The sequence below is a fragment of the Dermochelys coriacea genome, chromosome 2, assembly GCF_009764565.3.
Source record: "Dermochelys coriacea isolate rDerCor1 chromosome 2, rDerCor1.pri.v4, whole genome shotgun sequence".
In the NCBI taxonomy this organism is placed as follows: Eukaryota; Metazoa; Chordata; order Testudines; family Dermochelyidae; genus Dermochelys; species Dermochelys coriacea.
Window position 1 is genome coordinate 30,552,499 of NC_050069.1, and position 23,793 is coordinate 30,576,291.

Genomic DNA, 23,793 nt, shown 5'->3' on the forward strand with positions numbered 1-23,793 from the left:
GATCCTGAACTTGGTTGCCATTCTGAGATGATGTTGGTTCTGTATTCATTTTAAATTACCCATGGCAGATGCTGTGATGCCAATCTGATGGAAAACCTCCATGTGAGAGTTGGAGGAACTGATGAATATAGATCCCAAATAGCAAACGAGGAGACCACTTTGACAGTTTCATTACTCAAAGAGATTGGAGTAGCAGGTGGACCTGGTCCTAGGTTTTGCAGCTTTGTCTTTGATCACGAAACATGAAGGTCAATCTTAGCCAACTCTTCCTCCATTTGCGGGAGAGCCTCGCAAAACCTGTTGGGGGTGTGTACTAGAAGAACAACATCATCAGCGTAGTCAAAGTCTCAGAGCAAGAGATCACCAAACTTAATGCCTGTGGACCTGACGGAACGCTACATTGCCCAACAAAAGAGTACAGGGGCCAAGACACAGCCTGCCTGACACCAATGGTTCCATTATGCAGCTCTCTAATCAATTCCAGCAGAGTGGTAGGACACCAACTGAATCAAATGGAGCCTTAAGATTGATGAATGCTATGTGCAGGGGCTTCCTGAACTCACGGTGTATCTCCAACAAGCGGAGGGCCAAAATGGCATCTAATGTGGACCTGCTCCTCAGAAAGCCTGACTGTTGGGAGAGACACTTCCAGTGTAGCAGGGGCTCGAAGCATGCCAGTTCCAAGCATGCCAGCAGAACATGCGTAAACACCTTCCCTGGAACGGACAGCAAGGTGATCGGCCTGTAGCTCTTATATTCACCATGCGGTGCCTTGCCCTTATAAAGTAAGATCACAATACCATCCTTCCAGACAGTTGGCAAGGTTCCAGTTCTCCACACCAGATGAAAGATGGACAGAAGTGATTTTGCTATCGGGTCAATAGCACATTTTAGCAGTTCTGGGGGGATTCCATCAGTGCTGGTTGCACATCCGTGTTTCAGTTTAGAGATGGCATGCTTCACTTTATCCAATTTTGATGCTTTAGTACAAGTGTCTGGGTCTTGAACCACAGTGGCTGCCAGATCATCCAGCTCTGAGCAAGCCGCAACTGGAGGGTGGTTCAGGGCACTGTGATAATGTTCCACCCAGCGTGAGAGGATGTCATCATCCAATTTACATGGATGGCCTTAGCTTTCATTCAAGATGCCATTTGTAGTGACTACCTCTTGACTTCTGGGGTTGCGGATCATGCAGAATGCTGGCTTTATGTAGCCCCTGGCTAAGCCAAATTCAATATCATCCGCCCCTTGGTTATAATATGCCTCACAATTGCAGAGTGCCAGGATGTTTAAATTTTCACTTCAGCTGATTATGAGTGTGCTTATTGCCATGCTGGTGGGCTGTGGCCTTCAATTTAATTATCTGAATTATCTTCCAATAACCATGGTTAGCGTGCTGGGCACCTAAAACCAATTGTACGCTCAGCAGAGTGGTGAAGGATAGAAGTGAACAGAGACCAGGCAACCTCCATGTCTTCAGACAAGTTGGCTAGAGCTGAGACTCTAATGCTGACGTTGATACAAATCCTGTTGGCTAAACCTGGCATGTGAAGTGGGTCAATGTCAAACTTCTTCATCATTTCAGAGGGCTTACCTGCTCTTTGGCGCTTCAACACAATACGGGCAGCCGCTAGGTGGTGGTCTGTGTTCACTGCACATTCAGCACCATGATATTCTCTGTCATGTATGATGATGTGGTGCAACTCCTTGAGTGACACCATTGTGCGAGATCCATGACATCTGGTGTATGCATCACTGCTTGAACCATGATCAAAGAATGGAAAGATTCTGGGAGGCACAGAATGTGAGCAAGTGGTAAGAGTTATCAGTGGGTGTACCTGACCCGTAATGACCAATGACCTGTTCAAACTTAGTTTGTAATGAGCCAAATTTGTAATTTGTAAATTTAGGTTATCCAGAATCACAAGATTATCATGTGGAGGGATTGTGAGTACTGGAGATTCCAATTGATTGTGGAAATGATCTTTTACTGAATCAACAGATTCTTCTGTCAGAGCATAGACTACTATGATAGCAAGATAACCATGCCGGAGTTTAAGACATGTAATAAGTAACCGAGAAGACATGGGTGTCCAGGTTATCAAGGAAGATTTGGCCTCACCTTGCAGTATTAGTGCTACCCTCTGGGGCCACCAGAATACAGCAGTAAAGAATCTTCCACCTTGTGACATCTGTCATCGATCAGTCTTGCTTCAGTTAGGCCTGCAATTGATATGCCAAGATGGTCCATTTCACATGAGACAGTGACCTGATGACCATGCCTGTGAAGAGTTGCAACATTCCAGGTTGCAATTTTGATGGACTGGTGGAGATCTCAGATACAATTGGATACATTGCCACAGTATACTGCAGTCGTGCCTGCGGACATCAGAGGACATGCATCCCTAGGGGTTTAACTCTGGTGCTGAATGCTAAGTTATTCATGGTCAAAAGCAGGGGTCAGCAGCCTTCGTCATACAACCCATCAGGGTAATCCACTGGCAGGCCATGAGACATTTTTTTTACGTTGATCATCCGTGGGCATGGCCCCCCGCAGCTCCTAGTGGCCTCAGTTTACCGTTGCCATCCAATGGGAGCCGTGGGAAGTGACACAGGCCGCAGGGACATGCTGGCCACTGCTTCCTGCAGCTCCCATTGGATGGGAATGGTGAACTGCAGCCACTTGGAGCTGTGGGTGGGGGGCTGTGCCTGCAGATGGTCAGTTTAAACAAAATGTCTCTCAGCCTGCCAGCAGATTACCCTGATGGGCCACATGCTGAAGGTTGCTGATCCCTGGTCAAAAGCAAGTGCGAATGATTCTCCCAAAAAATACCTGGTCCCACTGAAATGAGACTGAGGCATATTAACACAACCCTTTTCCTCTACTGGTACTGGCTTCACACTATGTGACCCAAGCCATTGAGTCTCTCTCATAGACTTCCTTCACCTGGAATAGGTAGGTGCAGCTGATGCCCTGCATCTTTGCTGCCTGTGTTAGCCATCATTTTCAGGGTTCTTTTTGGACCTGTCCACCTCACATAATGCCCAAGATGATATTTTGAACAAGTTTCCATAGCTGATGGCATAGCTCCAATGAGTGATCCCCTACTTCAGATGTTACACCACTCCACCAGACTCGGGAGCAATGGCTAAATTCTGTGAATTCCACCTGACACTGTTTCCAGAGGGTTTAGCCATTAAAGCAGAAGGCTATTGGTTTAGCCATTAAAGCAGAATTTCCACATGTAGAACCTAACAAATAACCTACAGTAAATTGAGACGACAAACCAGGCAACCACAGGACTGCAGACCAGTGAAAGAATAGAGCTTAGAACACACACTGATTCAGATCTGACGGTTTGTCTTAACTCACAATGGAGAGAAACAAGACTTCTTCTTTTACTGGCCTCTTTGCATTCCCACTCTTGGGGTGTGCTTATGGTTCAGATTTCCCCATCAGAGAATTTCAGGAATGTTAATTGTAGAGGACATCACAAAGAAATCTGATTATAGGTGAGTAAACTTCATTTCTTCTTCGGTTCATTTCTTCACATTCTCACTCTTAGGATGTGTGAATGGTGCAATTTGAACCATTAGTATATCACAAGAGTATGAATGTAGAGGTCATCTTGAACTCCAGCTACAGTGAACAACTTTCATATTGCATGTATCCATATAATTTTAGAATGTTTGCATAAATTCTTATTGGCTTAGCATGATGGAGCTTTATGGTGAATTCTTTTAGAGGCAATCTTAAGAAATCATGTGGATTTTGTTTGTTTTTTCATTCTTACTTCTGAATTATCACTGCATGCAAATCAGTGAAATCAAACTTGTGACTTGCAGCAATGTAAATCACCATTTTGCAAAGACAGAGCAGTATCGATTAAGCACGTTATTGCAAAGGCAAGTCAATTAAATTATTATCAGCCCTAATTCACACTTCCACAAGCTGTTAAATTCTTTACCTACAGCCCAGTGGTATTTAAGGATGTCCATAATATTATCCTGTCATTGGAAACCCCAGAGAAACTATTTCCAGTGTAATTCCAATAACTGAAGTATCACCAGCAAGGAAAGCAAACACATCTGTGCTAATGACTTTGAAATATATTTGGTCCATATGGCTAAATGATTGTTACATGCAGTTATTATTACCACTGAATTCCAGTAATTATATGGTTTGGACACCCTGATAGTTCTTGTTTGCCTCTCAAGACAAAATAGTGATTTAAAAATCCATTACCACCTACTGTACCAATATGATTTAAAAAAAAATCCAAGTATTGTTCCTCTGATAATGGATTCTTAGATTTCTGTATTCCTTGTCCTTTTTTTTCTAAACAAAAATGTATATATTTTGATTCCGGTATAAAATGTCAGCCCCATATAAGATTGCACTTGTCCAGTATACAATTACAGTTATATTACTTGAATTCATGATTGGCTTGTTGTTCAATTTCTCATGTAAGTGACTTTCATTCTATGAATTAGTTTGTGTTTGCTATCCTGGTGCAATCAGACACAATCTGTTTTATATCTACCATTTGCCAGTCAGCTGATATATTGGATAACAGAGTCTTTGTAGAAAATGTAAAGTGAATGATTATCTGCACTGAAATTCAAACACAATTTGTGAAGCCTAAACTAAACATCCAAGGATGAGTTTACTGCTTACTTTGCTTTTTAAGATCTGTGATGATGATGATGATAAATAATAATAATAAATAAAGGCAGCAGCAGTGATGAAGATAAAGTAATCACCTTGAGAAATGAGAACTTTCTCATAGTTGTTAACTTCATGACCATATACAATAGTCAATTCCTTAATGAATGGAATAAGTGTGATCACAATATAGTTGCTGTGCACTAGGGCCCCAATCCTGCACCATGCTCTTAGGGAATGTGAGTAGAGGCCCCTTCACCAGGGTCCGTCCTTCTTTTTTTCCTTCTCACACAGAATGCACATGGGCATTGTGAATGGGTGGGAACTAGGGCTGGGGCTTCCAATGAACTCCCCATCCCCTTTGCATTTAAGCATTCCTGGATGCACAGAAACAATTCTTGCTGTTGAGAGATGCTCTCCCCACCCACATATTGCCCTATAAGTGGGGTGGCTGTCAGAGCTGTGTTTCCAGCTTGCTGTTACCTGTTGGATTCAGGAAGGATTTTTTTCTCTGAGGAATATAGCTAAGCTGTCCAGTGAGTTTTGCACCTTCCTCACAGCATCTTGTGGTCCTGGTAGATTGGGGTGTTAAGAATAAGGATAGTACTTCCTCCCATCTGCACAATAATAACAGGGGAAGTAAAAAATATAAATAATTATTTTCATAACTTGTGGCCAATGTGCAGTCACAGTCTACAAGGTCACAGCTACAAGGGTAGACCAGAGTATGTGATCCAGGAGGGACTGGTGGATCCAGTTAGCCTGAGGGTCAAGGGAAAGTCTTAAGTGTTCTGAGAATTAGCTTCCTCTTGTCCATACCTTCCTCATTATTGTAACTGTCAGTAATGCTACCATAATGGCTACGACACTTACAAAATTGTCCTTTAAAAATAAAACCCAAACTTCCCTGCATGCTGTTGGGCGCACACAGAACTTTCTTTGTTCTACTTTGAGTGTGCTTGTAGGATGTACTAATATTTTCTTTGTAGGCCTGTAAGCCACACTTAGTAGCATAACTGTATTATATGTAGTTTGTAAAGCCCGCAGTCTCATCAAACTGGACTGCTGATAAACCCTACCAGATGGAATCTCACATACATGTGGTTGCATTTGTAACCTCGGTAAACCCTATTTCAGCTCTTAAAAAAAAAAAAAAAAAAAAAAAACCCAAACCTCTGCCTTTAATGGTACTTGGTAATAGAAATCCTGAAGTGGCATGTTTACTGTGCTTGTTTGCATATCATTATCCAGAATACTCTTCACATTTAGAGCAGTTTCAGAAAAGCTCTGATGTTTATGCCATGGTAACAAACTTAAAGGATGTAAAGTTCAGTGACAAATTTGACTTTGTGGTAATTAGAAGATTGACTTATCAGAAATGTGACTTTAATTTTTGCTCCTATTAAAATTTCCTTTGTGAACTCTTGCATTAAATACACAGTGTTTCTCATTTAACTCTTTGAAGATTCTCTACTTTCAAATGTTAGTGAACAGATAGCTGGTACTTACCTTTTTCCCTCCCCATTTACAGCACCCTGTGGAGGAAATTTGACAGGCTCATCAGGTTTTATTCTTTCACCAAACTTTCCTCATCCATATCCGCATAGTCGAGACTGTGACTGGAGTATCACTGTTAATAACGACTATGTTATATCACTAGCATTTATCAGGTAAGCTATTATTTGGCTATATATTTTTTTAATCATGTTTACATCATTACCATTGGTGGCTGCTCAGAGCTTGATAGGGTAAGAGCTGATAATACCTAGAACACATTAAGTAACCATCAAAACTATCAGTAATTGTTACCTTTGTCAGCAATATCCGCAGAGACACCAAGGGCCAAATAAACAGAGATTTGAACACACACAGGGCTCAAACCTGCAAGGTGCTGAATATGTCTGTGAGATGCAGAAGGTCCTTAACTGACACTAACCAAACTGGAAGTGGAGGATGCTCAGCATCTTACAGGATCAAGCCTACAGAGAGATTCTCTCCATGACAAGGTCGGGAAGATAGAGTAAGCTAATTTGTGGGGTTCTCCCCTATCTGAAAGGAAAGACTTTTTTGACCAGAGGCAGTCAGTTCAGCACCTTTCATAGGAAATGTGCACATGAGATTAAAGCAAAACATTAAAAGTAGTATTTGGATCCAGTTTTATTAGCCCACATCGTTACATAAAAATATGGTTCATGTGAGTAATATTTTCCTGGATATTAAATCTGGTATGTTAAACACCTCTATCATAATGCAGCACTTACTACTGTTTCAGAGAATTCAGAGACAATGTTGCTGTCCACCTGATGGTATAAGTATAAAGCAAAACCAGACACTTTTTTGGAAAAGTATTTTATTTGAAGTTGATGTTTATTATTTATTGTTTATTATTAATTATTATTGTAATTCCCAAAGACCCCAGTTTGGTTTGAGGCCCCATTGTACAAGGAATTGTTCAAACATAAGAGACAAATCTTTTCCTGATTTTTTTTAGTCATATTATAAAATGTATTGTCTAGTGATTTCTTAATGTTTACTTTCATCTGAACTATTGTTCATCAATTACTTATTACTCAATAGCAAAATATGCACATTAAATAGATACTTTTAAGATATCAGTTAGAACTTTTACTATGTCCAGGTAGGCTTTTTACTCTACTTTGTCTTCAGAAGTCTCATTGAGTCATTTGATTTTTATAGATTCATAGATTACAAGGCCAGAAGAGCCATTGTGATCACCTGGTCCCACCTCCTGTGTAACACAGGCCATAGAATTTCCCCAACCATCTTCACAAAAAGATGTTCAAAACTCACTCAAATAGGAAGAAGAGAAGGTTGAGTATCAGACCATTCCAAACAGGCTGGTTGCAGCCAGACTGCCACTAGCCCCCTAGTATTGTCCCAGATTTCTGGGACTAGGGTCACCAAAAGCCCAAGCACTCACAGTAATGGAAAGTTCAGTTTCAGGGGATGGCATGTACACTCTGCAAGTAACGTTATATTGTATCTTAACACATCCCTCCCCAGGTTATAGCATGATGGGTCCCCTGGAAATTAAAATCACTGAATTTTGCACAACTCTAAAATAATTAAAGAAAAAACAATTTCTCTCTCTCACACACACACACACACACACACACACACACACACACACACATCTCTCTCATGGTAATATTTTTCTATGAGTTTGATACTCTGAATTTAGAAATATTTACATTAACAATTATTGTCTAGAAAGATATCTGCATGGTTTCCAGACTGGCAGGAAAATAATGATAAATTATTATTTTTTAAAATGTCTTTATCTTTTGTAATTAATCATCTTCACAAATCATTACTATTGAGTGTTTTTTGCCCCTACTTTTAGAAACAGTGTTGGTAAGTACTTAGTTGAGCTGATCAGAGTTAGGATATCGTGCAAAGCATATTCTACCTAACATTTCTTTTCTTTTTAATATTTTATAGTTTCAGTATAGAACCAAATTATGACTTCCTCTATATCTACGATGGGCTAGACAGCAATAGTCCACTAATTGGGAGTTTTCAAGATAGCAAGTTGCCAGAGAGGATAGAAAGCAGCTCAAACAACATGCACTTGGCTTTTCGGAGTGATGGATCTGTTAGCTTTACTGGTTTCCATCTGGAATATAAAGGTAAATGCAACAGGTATTTGGGGTTTTTTGTGTGGGTTTTTTTTTTGGTTGGTTGTGTTTGTTGTTTTTTGTTCGTTTTATATTCTGTGTATCACAAACATGAACAAAATTTGATACAAAATGTTTTATCTTATGAATATACAGAATTACACTAAAATGTGCAATTTGAAGTATGAGTGTAAAATTGGTTTGTTAAAATTATTTCTCTCATTCTGGAATGATTCTATATGCACACACAGTTTAAGGTGTAATCTATCTGCAGCTGGATTTCATTGTAAATGTAAATATTCAGTATGCTATTTTTAACGCACATTTAAGACATTAGTTTAAAAAGTAAAAAACAATGTTCCAGTAACAATATTTAATTTAACAGTGCCTAATATACATGTGATACATTTATGTTTGAGAGAAAAAGCTAATAAGAACCTCTGGCATATTAGCACATCAGACCCCTGTAAGGAATGCTGATGAGATGCTGAAAGCTTTAAAAGTGTTAAATCTGTTAGGTCAATGATCTAAGAACAACAAAGAGGTCTTGAAATAGACTTTTAAATGATGATCCATATTAGATCTCTCTGAATTTGGTCTTAACACCATACACTATAAAGTAGATCTTTGCATATTTATCATAGGCATTCAAAGGATTCTCACTGCCTTGCTAGGCGAATAATGCTCACTGTAAAATGTTCCTGAATATCTTACCCAGTAGAGAACAGTGAGTCCCAATGGATATAAATCATACCGCCAATGTATTTTAAGCTCATTGGGCCACTTCTTCAGATAGCTGGAGTGTAAAAAGGAGAGGGTTCCAGTTGTTCCAGGTCATGTTAGTTGGGGTTGGTCCTGCTTTGAGCAGGGGGTTGGACTAGATGACCTCCTGAGGTCTCTTCCAACCCGAATCTTCTATGATTCTATGAAATGTGTAAAAAGAAAAGGAGTACTTGTGGCACCTTAGAGAATATCAAATTTATTTGAGCATAAGCTTTTGTGAGCTACAGCTCACTTCATCGGATGCATTCGTTGGAAAATACAGTGGGAGATTTTTGTACACAGAGAACATGAAACAATGGGTGTTACCATACACACTGTAAGGAGAGTGATTACTTAAGATGAGCTATTACCAGCAGGAGAGCGGGGGGGGACAAAAACCATTTGTAGTGATAATCAAAGTGGGCCATTTCCAGCAGTTGACAAGAACGTCTGAGGAACAGTGGGGGGGCGGGGGGAATAAACATGGGGAAATAGTTTTACTTTGTGTAATGTCCCATCCACTCCCAGTCTTTATTCAAGCCTAAGTTAATTGTATCCAGTTTGCAAATTAATTCCAATTCAGCAGTCTCTCATTGGAGTCTGTTTTTGAAGGGTTTTTTTTGGTTGAAGAATAGGTTTGGGTCTGTAACTTTTAGGTCTGTAATCGATTGACTAGAGATATTGAAGTGTTCTCCGACTGGTTTTTGAATGTTATAAATCTTGACATCTGATTTGTGTCCATTTATTCTTTTACGTAGAGACTGTCCAGTTTGACCAATGTACATGGCAGAGGGGCATTGCTGGCACATAATGGCATATATCACATTGGTAGATGCACAGGTGAACAAGCCTCTGATAGTGTGGCTGATGTGATTAGTCCCTATGATGGTGTCCCCTGAATAGATATGTGGACAGAGTTGGCAACGGGCTTTGTTGCAAGGATAGGTTCCTGGGTTAATGGTTCTGTTGTGTGGTGTGTGGTTGCTGGTGAGTATTTGCTTCAGGTTGTGGGGCTGTCTGTAAGCAAGGACTGGCCTGTCTCCCAAGATCTGTGAGAGTGATGGATCGTCCTTCATGATAGGTGTAGATCCTTGATGATGCGTTAGAGAGGCTGAAGGTGATGGCTAGTGGCGTTCTATTATTTTCTTTGTTGGGCCTGTCCTGTAGTAGGTGACTTCTGGGTACTCTTCTGGCTCTGTCAGTCTGTTTCTTCACTTCAGCAGGTGGGTATTGTAGTTGTAAGAATGCTTGATAGAGATCTTGTAGGTGTTTGTCTCTGTCTGAGTGGTTGGAGCAAATGCGGTTGTATCATAGAGCTTGGCTGTAGACAATGGATCGTGTGGTGTGACCTGGATGAAAGCTGGAGGCATGTAGGTAGGAACAGTGGTCAGTAGGTTTCCGGTATAGGTGGTGTTTATGTGAACATCGCTTATTAGCACCGTAGTGTCCAGGAAGTGGATCTCTTGTGTGGACTGGTCCAGGCTGAGGTTGATGGTGGGATAGAAATTGTTGAAATCCTGGTGGAATTCCTCAAGGGCTTCTTTTCCATGGGTCCAGATGATGAAGATGTCATCAGTGTAGTGCAAGTATAGTAGGGGCATTAGGAGACGAGAACTGAGGAAGCGTTGTTCGAAGTCAGCCATAAAAATGTTGGCATATTGTGGGGCCATGTGGGTACCCATCGCAGTGTCGCTGATTTGAAGGTATACATTGTCCCCAAATGTGAAATAGTTATGGGTGAGGACAAAGTCACAAAGTTCAGCCACCAGTTTGCCGTGACATTATCGGGGATACTGTTCCTGTTGGCTTGTAGTCCATCTTTGTGTGGAATGTTGGTGTAGAGGGCTTCTACATCCATAGTGGCCAGGATGGTGTTTTCAGGAAGATCACCGATGGATTGTAGTTTCCTCAGGAAGTCAGTGGTGTCTCGAAGATAGCTGGGAGTGCTGGTAGTGTAGGGCCTGAGGAGGGAGTCTACATAGCCAGACAATTCTGCTATCAGGCTGCCAATGCTTGAGATGATGGGGTGGCCAGGATTTCCAGGTTTATGGATCTTGGGTAGCAGATAGAATACTCCAGGTCGGGGTTCCAGGGTGTGTCTGTGTGGATTTGTTCTTGTGCTTTTTCAGGGAGTTTCTTGAGCAAATGCTGTAGTTTCATTTGGTAACCCTCAGTGGGATCAGAGGATAATGGCTTGTAGAAAGTGGTGTTGTAGAACTGCCTTGCAGCCTCTTGTTCATATTCCGACCTATTCATGATGATGACAGCACCTCCTTTGTCAGCCTTTTTGATTATGATGTCAGAGTTGTTTCTGAGGCTGTGGATGGCATTGTGTTCTGCACAGCTGATGTTATGGGGCAAGTGATGCTGCTTTTCCACAATTTCAGCCTGTACACATCGGCAGAAGCACTCTGTGTAGAAGTCCAGTCTGTTGTTTCGACCTTCAGGAGGAGTCCACTCAGAATCCATCTTTTTGTAGTGTTGGTAGGAAAGTCTCTGTGGGTTAGTATGATGTTCAGAGTTGTGTTGGAAATATTCCTTGAGTCGGAGACGTCGAAAATAGGATTCTAGGTCACCACAGAACTGTATCATGTTCATGGGGGTGGAGGGGTAGAAGGTGAGGCCCCGAGATAGGACAGATTCTTCTGCTGGGCTAAGCGTATAGTTGGATAGATCAACAATATTGCTGTGTGGGTTAAGGGAACCACTGTTGTGGCCCCTTGTGGCATGTAGTAGTTTAGATAGTTTAGTGCCCTTTTTCTTTTGTAGAGAAGCAAAGTGTGTGTTGTAAATGGCTTGTCTAGTTTTTATAAAGTCCAGTGTGGGAAATGCTGAGTATCAGATGTTTTAGAAATGTGTGCCAAGTAATGGAAAATAACAGTACAAGAGATAAAGGACAAGGCCAGAAGATTTTGGCTGGACTGAGGACTAAACTTTGGCTGAACTAAGGACTAATGATATAAGCAGCACCTGAGAGTCTTTACTACCACAAGATAATGGAACCCAAAGATAAAAATGATGAGAACATTGGGTGATAAACAACAGAAAAGGAATAAACAAGTGCTGTATATATATTGCTGTGGGAAGGGAAATAAAGTGCTTTTTACCAGCAACTGTCAGTTGTCCTGTAAGCCAGCCTGCTAGCAGCAAGAAATGGTGACCCCGACGTGATAGAATTCTGTGAATTTGATGCCACGGACAGAGGAAGAAATAGCAGGGACCGCCGCTGCCGGCGTCCTCCATTTGGGTGAGGAACTGGGATGCCCAAGAGGCGGGGGAGCTCCCACTGAAAGGTGAGCGGTGGGGAATATCTCTCATAATGGGAGCGGCAGCATCAGCAGGTGAGCAGGCCGTGTTTAAGGTCTTAAGCAATCTGCTTAATAACCAGGGAGAAAAATTTTCCCCAGAAGATCTTCAAAAATTGCTTCGGTGTGGAAAGCGACGGGGTGTCCTGGTTAATGCAAAGAATGTGTTTGACTCCTCGGTGTGGAAAACAGTGGGGGAAGACCTGTGGGACTTTGTGGGGGTCGGAAATAAAGAAGCTGCTGCCTTGAGCCCTATCTGGCGGACTGTTCATCGAGCCGTTACCACTGCAGCGGCTCAGGCAGGGGCGCGTATTGCATTACGCGAGGCATTAGAATCATCAGCGAAAGGGGCCTTCATGGTAGGAGCGAAAGACTTTTTTGGTAAAACAACGCCTATGATTCCTTTGGCGCCGTTGGACCCCAGTGAGGTACCATTGCCCTTGAAGGATGATGACTTAGATCGGGGCGAACCGATGGCCGTGGATCAGCCTGTGTCGGGGGAATCGTCATCGGGCAATCCAGAGAACTCTTTACAAGGGGGGTCAGGATTGCCACCCGCGGTTGTGCCATCAGCCCCTCCCCGACACGTTCGGATTATTGACTTGCCTAAAACTGGAGAGTTTGATAACTTGACACAGGACCAGATAATTCGGTGGTTATATAAGGAAGGTATTGCAGCTCAACAGATGATGGATGAGCTGGATAGAAAGGAAAACAGACCGCAAGGATCGTCACGATCGCATTTGCTGCAACAGCTTCAAGAGCACGGCATACCTGACCCCTCACGTTTGCCCCATATTTGTAGGTTGTGTGGGTATTATGGTTGTACGGAGCACCTCACTCCCGAGGGAGAGTTGCGACAGACAGCAGAGGAAGAATATCGCAAAATTTATGCCCCCGCTACGCAACCGGTTCAACCAAAAGTGAAACCTCCGCCACCTACGTGTTCTTCAATTGGACGAGGGCAAGAAGAACGGGGGACGGGGGTGATTTGGAGGGATGGGGGGGGAGGAGCGGGATCTCCTGACCCAATTAAGCGCTGGCATGGATTGATAAAGGATGCTATAATTGAAGGGGAATTTTTGGATGCCATGCCGGCTACTTTCCCGGTATCGGTATCAAGGGAGGGGGTTAAATCTTGGGTGCCGTTAGACTGGAAATTGATGAGGGAGGCTCAGAAAGCTATTGTGGCGTATGGCTTGAAAAATCCATATGTACAAGCGTTATTAGAACAGATATTCTCGGGGCAAGCGATATGCCCCTTTGACGCCCAGAAATTTGCAGATATGTTGTTAACACCCACACAGAGATTATTATGGAAGGATTCATGGAGAAAGAAGGCTGAGCACGCGGCAGTGCTTAATTTAGATAGACCCCAGGACGACCCTCTCCATGTAGCAAGTATAGACATGTTGTTGGGACGGGCGATTTGAAGAGCCTCAGCTACAGGCGCGATTGGTACCCCAAATATTACAACAGTCTCAGCTTCTAGCACTGGAGGCATTCAAAGAGCTCCCTGATTTGGGCGCCCCGTCACCTCCCTATTTGAAAGTCATGCAGGGAGTGGGCGAATCTTTTGCCCTCTTTTTGGATCGCCTAAGGACGGCACTGGATAGGGCCCCTAATTTAACACCAGACGCCAGATCAGCATTGGGGGTAGATTTAGCCCTTCAAAATGCTAACCCCACGTGTAAGAAGATTTTGGTGACTACCAAAATCGGCCTCCCTAGTCGACATGATTGAAGCCTGCACTCGTGCTCCTTTGATGGAGGAGGAGGATAAGGCAAAGATTCATGCACGCGCCTTAGCGGTAGCCTTGAATACCTCCAAGTCGAATTGGCGTAGAGGAAGGGAGGGGGCGTGTTATTAGTGTGGAAAGATGGGTCATTTAAAACGGGATTGCCCCAAGAAAAGAGGTCAGACTAAAGCCCCTTTTCTGTATTTGGGACTTCGGATCACTGACTGCACCATACGCCCCCAGCAGTTAAAAATGTCTCCTCATGTTCGCACACTGTATGATGCACAGAAACTGCTAGGTAAACTGCAATGGCTTCGCCCCCTTTGTGGCATCACAAATCAGGATATAACTCCTCTTCTTCCTTTATTAGAAGGGGGGAGGGTGCCTGGAGAACAAGATCCCGCACTTGGTGGGAAAGCATCAGAGGAGGTTGTGCTTGTGGCCATATCCTGTTTATTTCCAGAATGAGGATGTGGGTTATCGATATTGTTATAGTGGTATTGCTTGGGTTACAGGGGTGACTCCTTGTATCCCTACGCGTGCGAATGACGTATAACCTATGGGAATGTCTAGCATTGATAGCCAATTTCACACACTTTTGTTTGTCTGATTTTGTGGCAGCCGGGGAACTACTGGGCACTTGTCTTGTTCCCATATGTCATCATCCCGAAGAAATTGGCAGTCACACCATGCTTGCAGCTTATGCCAATTTGTCTTCACAGTATTCGAATATAGCAAATTGGGGCCCCGCCAATTACTCCTTGCCCCCTGGGGCCCTATCTTTACATACCCCGTACCCAGCCGGGGCAGATAATGTAACGTGTGCGCGAGTGGTTAATTGAACACGCGCAAAGGTACCCATGGGCTGCCAAACCGTAATTGCCCCCCTTTTGAATTGTACTAATGCGGTTAATGTTTCTTTTAATTATGGACATATTATTTTGCCGTCTGGTTGGTTTTTTACCTGCGGCACACGAACCTTTAGTTATATTCCTGCCATTCTAAGTCATAATACCTTGTGCTGTCTTAGCCGAATGACCCTTTTGTTGCCCGGAAAGAATCAGCAGCGAAATCGGCGAAGCACGGCCCTGCAAAATACGTGTTCCGCCGATGTTACCTTATATAGTCACTCAGAATATTTGGCTTTGCTGAATGCTGTTGCAGGCATTCCTGGCTTTGCAACTTATTACACGGTGCAAACTTTGAATGCATTAGCTTGTTTTGCTGTTAAAGCGCTTAATGCTATATTACAGGCAATTGCTCTTTTAAGTATGGAACAACAGGAATTAAGAGATGCCATTTTAGATAATCGAGCTGCGATTGATTTTCTATTGCTTAAGCATCCCCGGTGTTGCTATTATGGAAAATGCTTTTAATTTAGAGAAATTAGTGTGTTGGAGTATTAAACAGTTTAATCTAATTTTTGAAATATTAACTGAGTTATTAATCGATGTAGATAGCATTTGCCATGCAGTTTTATATAATAGTGCTGCAATTGAATTTTTATTATTAGCACATGGACACGGATGTGAAGATTTTGAGGGTATGTGTTGTGTTAATTTGTCAGATCATTCTCACTCTGTTCATGAGTTACTTGCAAAATTAGAACAAAATATGAATAACATCATTATAGCACATTCTTTTATTAATTGGTATCTGTATTGGTATAATTTGTTTGTGTGGTCCATATATAGTTCAATGTATGCGTTAGGGAATGTCATGGATGATTCAAGCTGCTTTTTAACAAAAAGGGGGAGATGAGGGAAATGCTGAGTATCAGATGTTTTAGAAATGTGTGCCAAGTAATGGAAAATAACAGTACAAGAGATAAAGGACAAGGCCAGAAGATTTTGAGGACTGAGGACTAAACTTTGGCTGAACTAAGGACTAATGATATAAGCAGCATCTGAGAGTCTTTACTACCACAAGATAATGGAACCCAAAGATAAGAATGATGAGAACATTGGGTGATAAACAACAGAAAAGGAATAAAAAAGTGCTGTATATATATTGCTGTGGGAAGGGAAATAAAGTGCTTTTTACCAGCAACTGTGTCAGTTGTCCTGTAAGCCAGCCTGCTAGCAGCAACAGTCCAGCCACGAGGAAGTTTGTGTGGAAGGTTGCTTTTTTATGAGAGTATCCAGTTTTGAGAGCTCATTCTTAATCTTTCCATGTTTTCTGTAGAGAATGTTGATCAGGTGGTTCCGCAGTTTCTTTCAGAGTGTGTGGCAAACTGGATACAGTTAACTTAGGCTTGAATAGAGACAGGGAGTGGATGGGTCATTACACAAAGTAAAACTATTTCCCCATGTTTATTTCCCCCCTCCCCACCCCGCACTGTTCCTCAGAGGTTCTTGTGAACTACTGGAAAAGGCCCACCCTGATTATCACTACAAAAGGTTTTCTCCCTCCCCTGCTGGTAATAGCTCATCTTAAGGGATCACTCTCCTTACAGTGTGTATGGTAGTACGCATTGTTTCATGTTCTCTGTGTATATAAATCTCCTCACTGTATTTTCCACTGAATGCATCCGATGAAGTGAGCTGTAGCTCACGAAAGCTTTATGCTCAAATAAATTTTAGTCTCTAAGGTACCACAAGTACTCCTTTTCTTTTTGCAAATACAGACTAACACGGCTGCTACTCTGAAACCTATGAAATGTGTGTCACATTGTCAAAGCCCTTCTCTACAAGTATTTGGTTCCATGAGACTTGCTCAGCCTATTGGAGGACTGTTCTCCAGGTCATCATCTCCCCTCAGCTATAGAGTAGTTTCTACAATAAATTCATGATAAATCCAAAACCAATAATTTTCATTAATTTCCCCATGTCAAAGTTCTGGTCAAACTCCCCATGCTTGTACATTCATCAGACTTCTGTGTTCAGATCCCAACACTAAATCGATGCGTTTTTAGTACCCTTTGGTTTGGATATATAGGCACTCTCTTTTTCTTTGGACTCCAAGCATACTCCCTGGGCAAAGACTCCTGTCCGGTACCGCTTTTGGAAGTGGGACCCTGCAATCCAGCTGCCCAGGTCCCAAGATTAGTGCTGATCTAAATTCCCTCTAAGCTGCGCTGCTGCATTGCTGCATTTTTAATATTAAGTCCCGCACAGGGGCTCAGGGCTGCGGTAAGGAGAGATTCCTTTCCCTCAACACGGACCTGCCTTGGTGGGGAGAGGCGCCCTTCCCTGCCAGCCATAGTATGGACCTGCTGTGGCAGGGAGAGGCACCCCACCCTGCTGGCCAAAGCATGGACCTGCCGTGATGGGGAGAGGCATCCCTCCTTTTCGGCCAAAGCATGGACCTGCCGTGATGGGGAGAGGCGGCCCTCCTGCCGGCCAAAGCATGGACCTGCTGTGGCAGGGAGAGGTGCCTCTCCCCGCAGGCCTCAGCGCGGACCTGCCGCAGAAGGGAGAGATGGACCTCTCCGTAGGCCCCAGTGCAGACCTGATCCAGACTTCCTGCAGCCGGGGGAGAGGAGCCCCTCCGTCAGCCCAACCCCAGCCCAGCCCAGCCAGAGATGCCACAGCCGGGGAGAGGCACTTCTCCCCCATCCCTGAGCTGCTGTGGCAAGAGAGGGCTCGGGGAGTCCTTTCTCCCCACCACAGCCCTGGGGCAGCCTGTACACCAAAACCCTCATCACTGGCCCCATCCCAGAGCTCCCCCCCCCACTCCAACCCTCTGCCCCAGTCCTGAGCCCTCTCCTGCACTTGGAACCGCTCATCCCCTACCACATGAATTTTGTTATGTGCATGATAACATATCACCTCCATTTTGGTGCACATAACATTTATTCCGTATGTGGCACTTGGACATAAAAAAATTAGAGGGAACACTGGTGCTGATCCTCTCAAAACTCCAAATAATTTAAGCACACCCTTCCCAGAGCTCCACCATTGTGGATACTCCGGTTTACTGTTTACCCCTTCAGGGCCATGTGATAGTTGAAATAAATGTGCAAAGTTTGCAGAAGAATTTCTATCCATCAGTCCACACTTTAGACAGCACAAGAGATACAGATCCAGAAAAAAAAGGAAATAACTGCATGCTATTCCCTGCTTGAGTTTCCTCACCACTCTTGAGGGTTCATTGGGACTTGGGTCAGTGTTCTTTGAGGGTTCCAAGTCCCCTTTCATGGACCTCATTCCTTCAGCTCATGGCTTCAGCTATGGAACATGGAGTTTTCTCTTTGACCCCTGCAGCCAGCTTCCTTCAACTTTGGCTGGTGAGAGAGTCAAAAGTTTCCTTCTTCTCAGGATGCATAACCCTTTGTCTCCTGACTGTCTCAGCAAATGCCAGTCCTAATGCCTGGTTTCTTTGTTCCTTCTGGGGATTTTCCATTCCTCCAATCCTTGTCCCAAAGAACAACTGAGACATCCTCCTCCTAAATAACATCCTCCTTAGCATACTCAATATCCTGCCAGAGCCCAATTATTAAGTATTAATGACTTATTTTTGTTTTGTGCTGTAGCTTCTTCCAGATAATGTGTGTGATACGTGACTGGGCTTTTTTCCATCCCACATCTGATTTACTTACACAATGAGATTGAAGCTATACATAGAGTTCATAATATCAAACAGAATTCATAAGTTGTATGTAGACAAGTCTCCAAACCATCACAGCTTACCTTTCAGAGAACACCCTCTCTCGTTCCTGAGCAGGGAACTGAGTAGTGACAGAGTCATACAGGAGTGCTAAGGCATCACTTGTAGAGGCAGGGGATGATGAGGCAGTGCAGAGGCACAGCCCTCAAGCAAATCTCCTGAGATACATGGGTTTTAACAGATAAAAAATCTCTTGAGTTCTCTTTAGGGACACTGTGCTAACCAATGGATACAGAACAATGAGTTTAAACCTATGCAAATGCAGTTACCATTCCTTGTGCTCACTGTTGGAAACTGTGTCCATTGTTCTGATGAAAGAATTAGGCCCATAAAATTAGGTGGACTTTGAAAACAAATAGAAAATAAATGCAGATTAAATTTTGAGCCATTATTGTAAATTTCATTATAACTAATAACTATAATATTTTTATTTACATAAAAGTGATATCGAGGCCCCATTGCACTAGGTACTGTAAAGACACTTAGAATGATGCAGTGCTCCCCTCAAAGAGTTTACAATCTAAATAGAAAAGACAGACAAAGGATGGGAGAAAGGAAGTATTGTTAATCCTGTTTTACAAATAGGGATCTAAAGCATAGAGATGTTAAATGACTTGTCCAGCAGCATCACATAGAAAGTCTGAGGAGGAGCAGGAAATTTAATTGAGAACTCCTGAATTCCAGTCCATTGTCTTAATTTCAAAACCTCTAAAAGTTTAATCTCAGTAGACTCTTGGACTCATTGGTATCTACTTGCAGTGAATTCCAAAGGTTAATTAATTAATATATTTGAGGCAAGCTCTCCCTGCCTGACCTGCCTTTGAGTCAAAATCTTGTGTTACCAATGTTATTGTCTGTTGTCATGGGATTGATTGTGAAGACTTCACAAAAAAGGATAAGCTTTCCTTGGATGGCTGAAAGGACAATATGTCTCATCAAAAATATCAAAGAATAATTAGGTAAAATAAATAGCAAGTGTATTAAAAACTCAGCCCAGGAACAGAAGGATATATGTTAAGTTTCCAGTCAAAGCAAGGTTTATGGACTCTTGCGCCTTTATAAGGCTAATTAATAGGTCTGTTCTTTCTCCTAAATAAAGTATGAAAGACCATCATTGAAGGCTATAATCTCCCTGTGACATTTCACATGGTACAATCTGGACTGTTAGAAAGCTGCATCCCCTCAGTTCTCCAGCCTGGGGTGCATTTGACAGTGCTTCGCTGTGAGCACATCCAATCCTGGCCTGCTCACACTCAGCCCTCAGCAGATAAACTACCCTCTGCTATACTGCAAGAGTGCCTCAGCCAGCCAGATTGCTCCCCTTGAATTATACAGCAGAGTGACACCAGCAAATTCCCAATGCCAGACTTTCCACCAGAAATGTGCATCTTGTACTGCCCAGTCCTGGACAATACAAGCTCATATAAATTACATCATTTCATTAATAGCAAATTATATACACAAATGTTGTTGTCTCAAATGGAGTTCCCCAAAACAAGTCTAAACACACTGTCTTAGATAACACAATAATACAAGTTTATTAACTGCAGAAAGATAGATTTTAAATGATTACATATAATGAGGCATAAAAGTTAGAATTGGTTACAAATAAATAAAAGATGAAACACAAACTAAGTGAATTAAAAGCAAAATGTCTGTCGCCAAATACTTTTGAAGACTTACTGGCTGGATGCCTTTCAACCAGAACCCTTCCCCCCATTCAATGCTCCTTTCCTTGTCCTTCAGGCATTGTGGATGTCGTGGGCAAAGAGAAATGGAGGAGAGAGGTGATTTGGGGCCTCTGTTCCTCATTTTTACATGTCTTTCTCCTCTTTGAGAAATGTCTCCAGCTGGGGTTCAGGCAATAGCAAGTCTGTTTGCACAAAAATTTAAAGCTGTTCCATCGCCAATATATAAATTTCTCTCACTCACTTCTTCCTGCCAAAGAATGGCCATTTAACTAGGTGATAGTCCATTAGATTATTTTGATAAATGGCTGTGGTGCTGGCTAGCCTTTTGTCTCCGAGGAACTGGTATGAAGCTGTTTCTCCTGACTTTGGAACATGTCGTATACAGTAGAATTTTATAACTTTACATACATATTTCACCAGGACAATAATGTTCAGCAGATTATGAGTTTTTAAACAATACCTCACAATGCATACTTTCTACAAAATTATCATAGAGTTCTAAAATGATGAAAATATGGGTATAGACTTTCTTATTCTCCTCTTTCTGCTTGTGAATCCAGGGAAGAGTATCACATAGGTAATGGGATTTTGAAATCAAGAAGCCTGGGTTTTGTGCCAAGCTTTACCACTGATTTGGTGTGTGATCTTGTGAAAATATTTATTTCTCCGTTTCTCAGGATTTGTCATCTGTATAAATGATAGTGATTGATTGGGGGTGGGGCTTTGTGCTCAGAGAGCAGCTGAGCCCTGCCTAGGGGGTGGGGCTTCTGACTAGGGGCCCTATAAAGGTAGCCAGCCAGTCAGGCAGCGGCACAGACAGCTGCAGCGGCACAGGAGCTAGCAAACAGAGCTCTAAACAGGGGAGTTTGAGTGGGAGTTCTGTTGGAGGAGAAGGTAGTTGTACTTGGTTTTCTATTTTTAGTATTTGTATTTGTGTGTGTGTAGGGGTTTTGTGCTGGGAGAGCAGCTGAGCCTGATTAGGGGGTGGGGCTTTGTGCTGAGAGAGCAGCTGAGCCCTGCCTAGGGGGTGGGGCTTCTGACTAGGGGCCCTATAAAGGTAGCCAGCCAGCCAGCCAGTCAGGCAGCGGCACAGACAGCTGCAGCGGCACAGGAGATAGCAAACAGAGCTCTAAACAGGGGAGTTTGAGTGGGAGTTTGTATTGTGGTGCTTGTTTGGGGTTTGCTTTTGCTGGGGGGGTGGTCTTTTTGGTGTGGCTTGTGTTTCCCAGATTAACAGGATTTCAGTGGGAAGGAGATGACAGATACAGAAGCAGCTGTGGGAGTGACTCCTGCAGTGAAAGACACATTGAGGATGACTGGATGTGGAAGCTGTGGTATGTACATGATCCTGGAGGGGAGAACCGGTAAGAGTTTTTTCTGCATGAAATGCCGTCTGATAGAGCTGATGGAGGAAAAGATCCGAGGTTTGGAGATGCAGGTGGAAAGTCTGGTTGAGTTTAGGAAGGGGTTTGAGCAGATGATGGAGCAAAGATATGAGGTATCTGAAGGGAAAAGCTCAGACTCACAGATGGAACCAGGGCTGGGGAATTTTGAGGAGAGACTGGATGAGGAAAGTGGTCAGTGGAAACATGTGACTCAAAGAACCAGGCAGAGAAAAAGACGGGCTAGTGAAGGAGAAATAGAGCTTAGGTACAGGTTTGCAGAGTTGGAAAATGAAGAAGGGGCTCAGCAGGTACTTGTTGAAGGTGGAAGGGTAAGGAAGAAGAGAAGAGAGGCTAGCCCTATAGAAAAAGGGGAAGAGTCAAGGGAGACTACACCAAATATGAGCCCCAGGAGGATACAGGATGGGTTGAAGAGGATTATAAGGGAAAATAGGAATGGAAAGAACTTGCAGCCAGAGGGAATAGGGGAGAGACTGGAGAATAGCACTGTCACCAGGAAAAAGCAGGTCTATGTGATCGGGGACTCTTTATTGAGAAGAATAGACAGGCCTGTAACTAGAGCTGATCCTGAGAATAGAAGGGTGTGCTGTCTTCCGGGTGCTAAGATACGGGATGTAGACCTGAGGTTGAAAAGGATCCTAAAGGGAGCGGGAAAGAATCCCCTAATTATCCTTCATGTGGGAACAAATGATACGGCTAGATTCTCACTGGAAAGTATTAAGGGAGACTATGCTAGGCTGGGGAAGACGCTTAAGGAAATTGAGGCTCAGGTGATCTTTAGCAGGATCCTTCCTGTTCCTAGAGAAGGGCAACAAAGGTCTGACAAGATTATGACTGTCAACAGATGGCTTAGGCAGTGGTGCTATAAGGAGGGCTTTGGGATGTATGACCACTGGGAGGCATTCACGGACAGAGGTCAGTTCTCTCGGGATGGACTTCATCTGAGTAGGGAAGGAAATAGACTTCTAGGATCGAGGCTGGCACAACTGATAAAGAGAGCTTTAAACTAGGAATTGGGGGGAGATGAATGGGAGATGTCCAGAAAATCTCCACACCAGATTTTAGCATTGAGAGGGAAGAAGATGAAGTAAGAATGGATACAACCGTGGGTAGGAGAATGTATATAAGGAGTGAGGGCGGTGTGGATACTAGTCTAATAGGTTATACTGGATGTAGAATGACTGTGCCTAATAGGGTACAAAATGTGAGCGAGGCCAAACAGCAAAAATTAAGATGTTTGTACACCAATGCGAGGAGTCTAGGTAACAAAATGGAGGAACTAGAGCTACTGGTGCAGGAAGTGAAACCAGATATCATAGGGATAACAGAAACATGGTGGAATAGTAGTCATGACTGGACTACAGGTATTGAAGGGTATGTGCTCTTTAGGAAAGACAGAAACAAAGGTAAAGGGGGTGGAGTAGCATTGTATATCAATGATGAGGTAGAATGTAAAGAAATAAGAAGCGATGCAATGGATAAGACAGAGTCTGTCTGGGCAAAAATTACATTGGGGAAGAAAACTAGTAAAGCCTCTCCTACGATAGTGCTTGGGGTGTGCTATAGACCTCCGGGATCTAATTTGGATATGGATAGAGCCCTTTTTAATGTCTTTAATCAAGTAAATACTAATGGAAACTGCGTGATCATGGGAGACTTTAACTTCCCAGATATAGACTGGAGGACCAGTGCTAGTAATAATAATAGGGCTCAGATTTTCCTAGATGCGATAGCTGATGGATTCCTTCATCAAGTAGTTGCTGAACCGACTAGAGGGGATGCCATTTTAGATTTAATTTTGGTGAGTAGCGAGGACCTCATAGAAGAAATGGTTGTAGGGGACAATCTTGGCTCAAGTGATCATGAGCTAATTCAGTTCAAACTAAATGGAAGGATTAACAAAAATAAATCTGCAACTAGGGTTTTTGATTTCAAATGGGCTGACTTTCAAAAATTAAGGAAATTAGTTAGGAAAGTGGATT

General features: G+C 42.9%; 1 protein-coding gene across 3 annotated transcripts in view; it reads left to right on the top strand.

The window, feature by feature from the left end:
* Positions 1-23,793, top strand: part of CSMD3 (CUB and Sushi multiple domains 3) — a 1,226,382-nt gene that overhangs the window by 850,038 nt on the left and 352,551 nt on the right. For all 3 annotated transcript variants that reach the window (XM_038390468.2, XM_038390469.2, XM_038390471.2), the window contains 2 exons: positions 6,198-6,336; positions 8,129-8,316. In XM_038390468.2, coding sequence (XP_038246396.1) covers positions 6,198-6,336; positions 8,129-8,316 — 327 coding nt within the window. The remainder of the gene's footprint in view (positions 1-6,197; positions 6,337-8,128; positions 8,317-23,793) is intronic.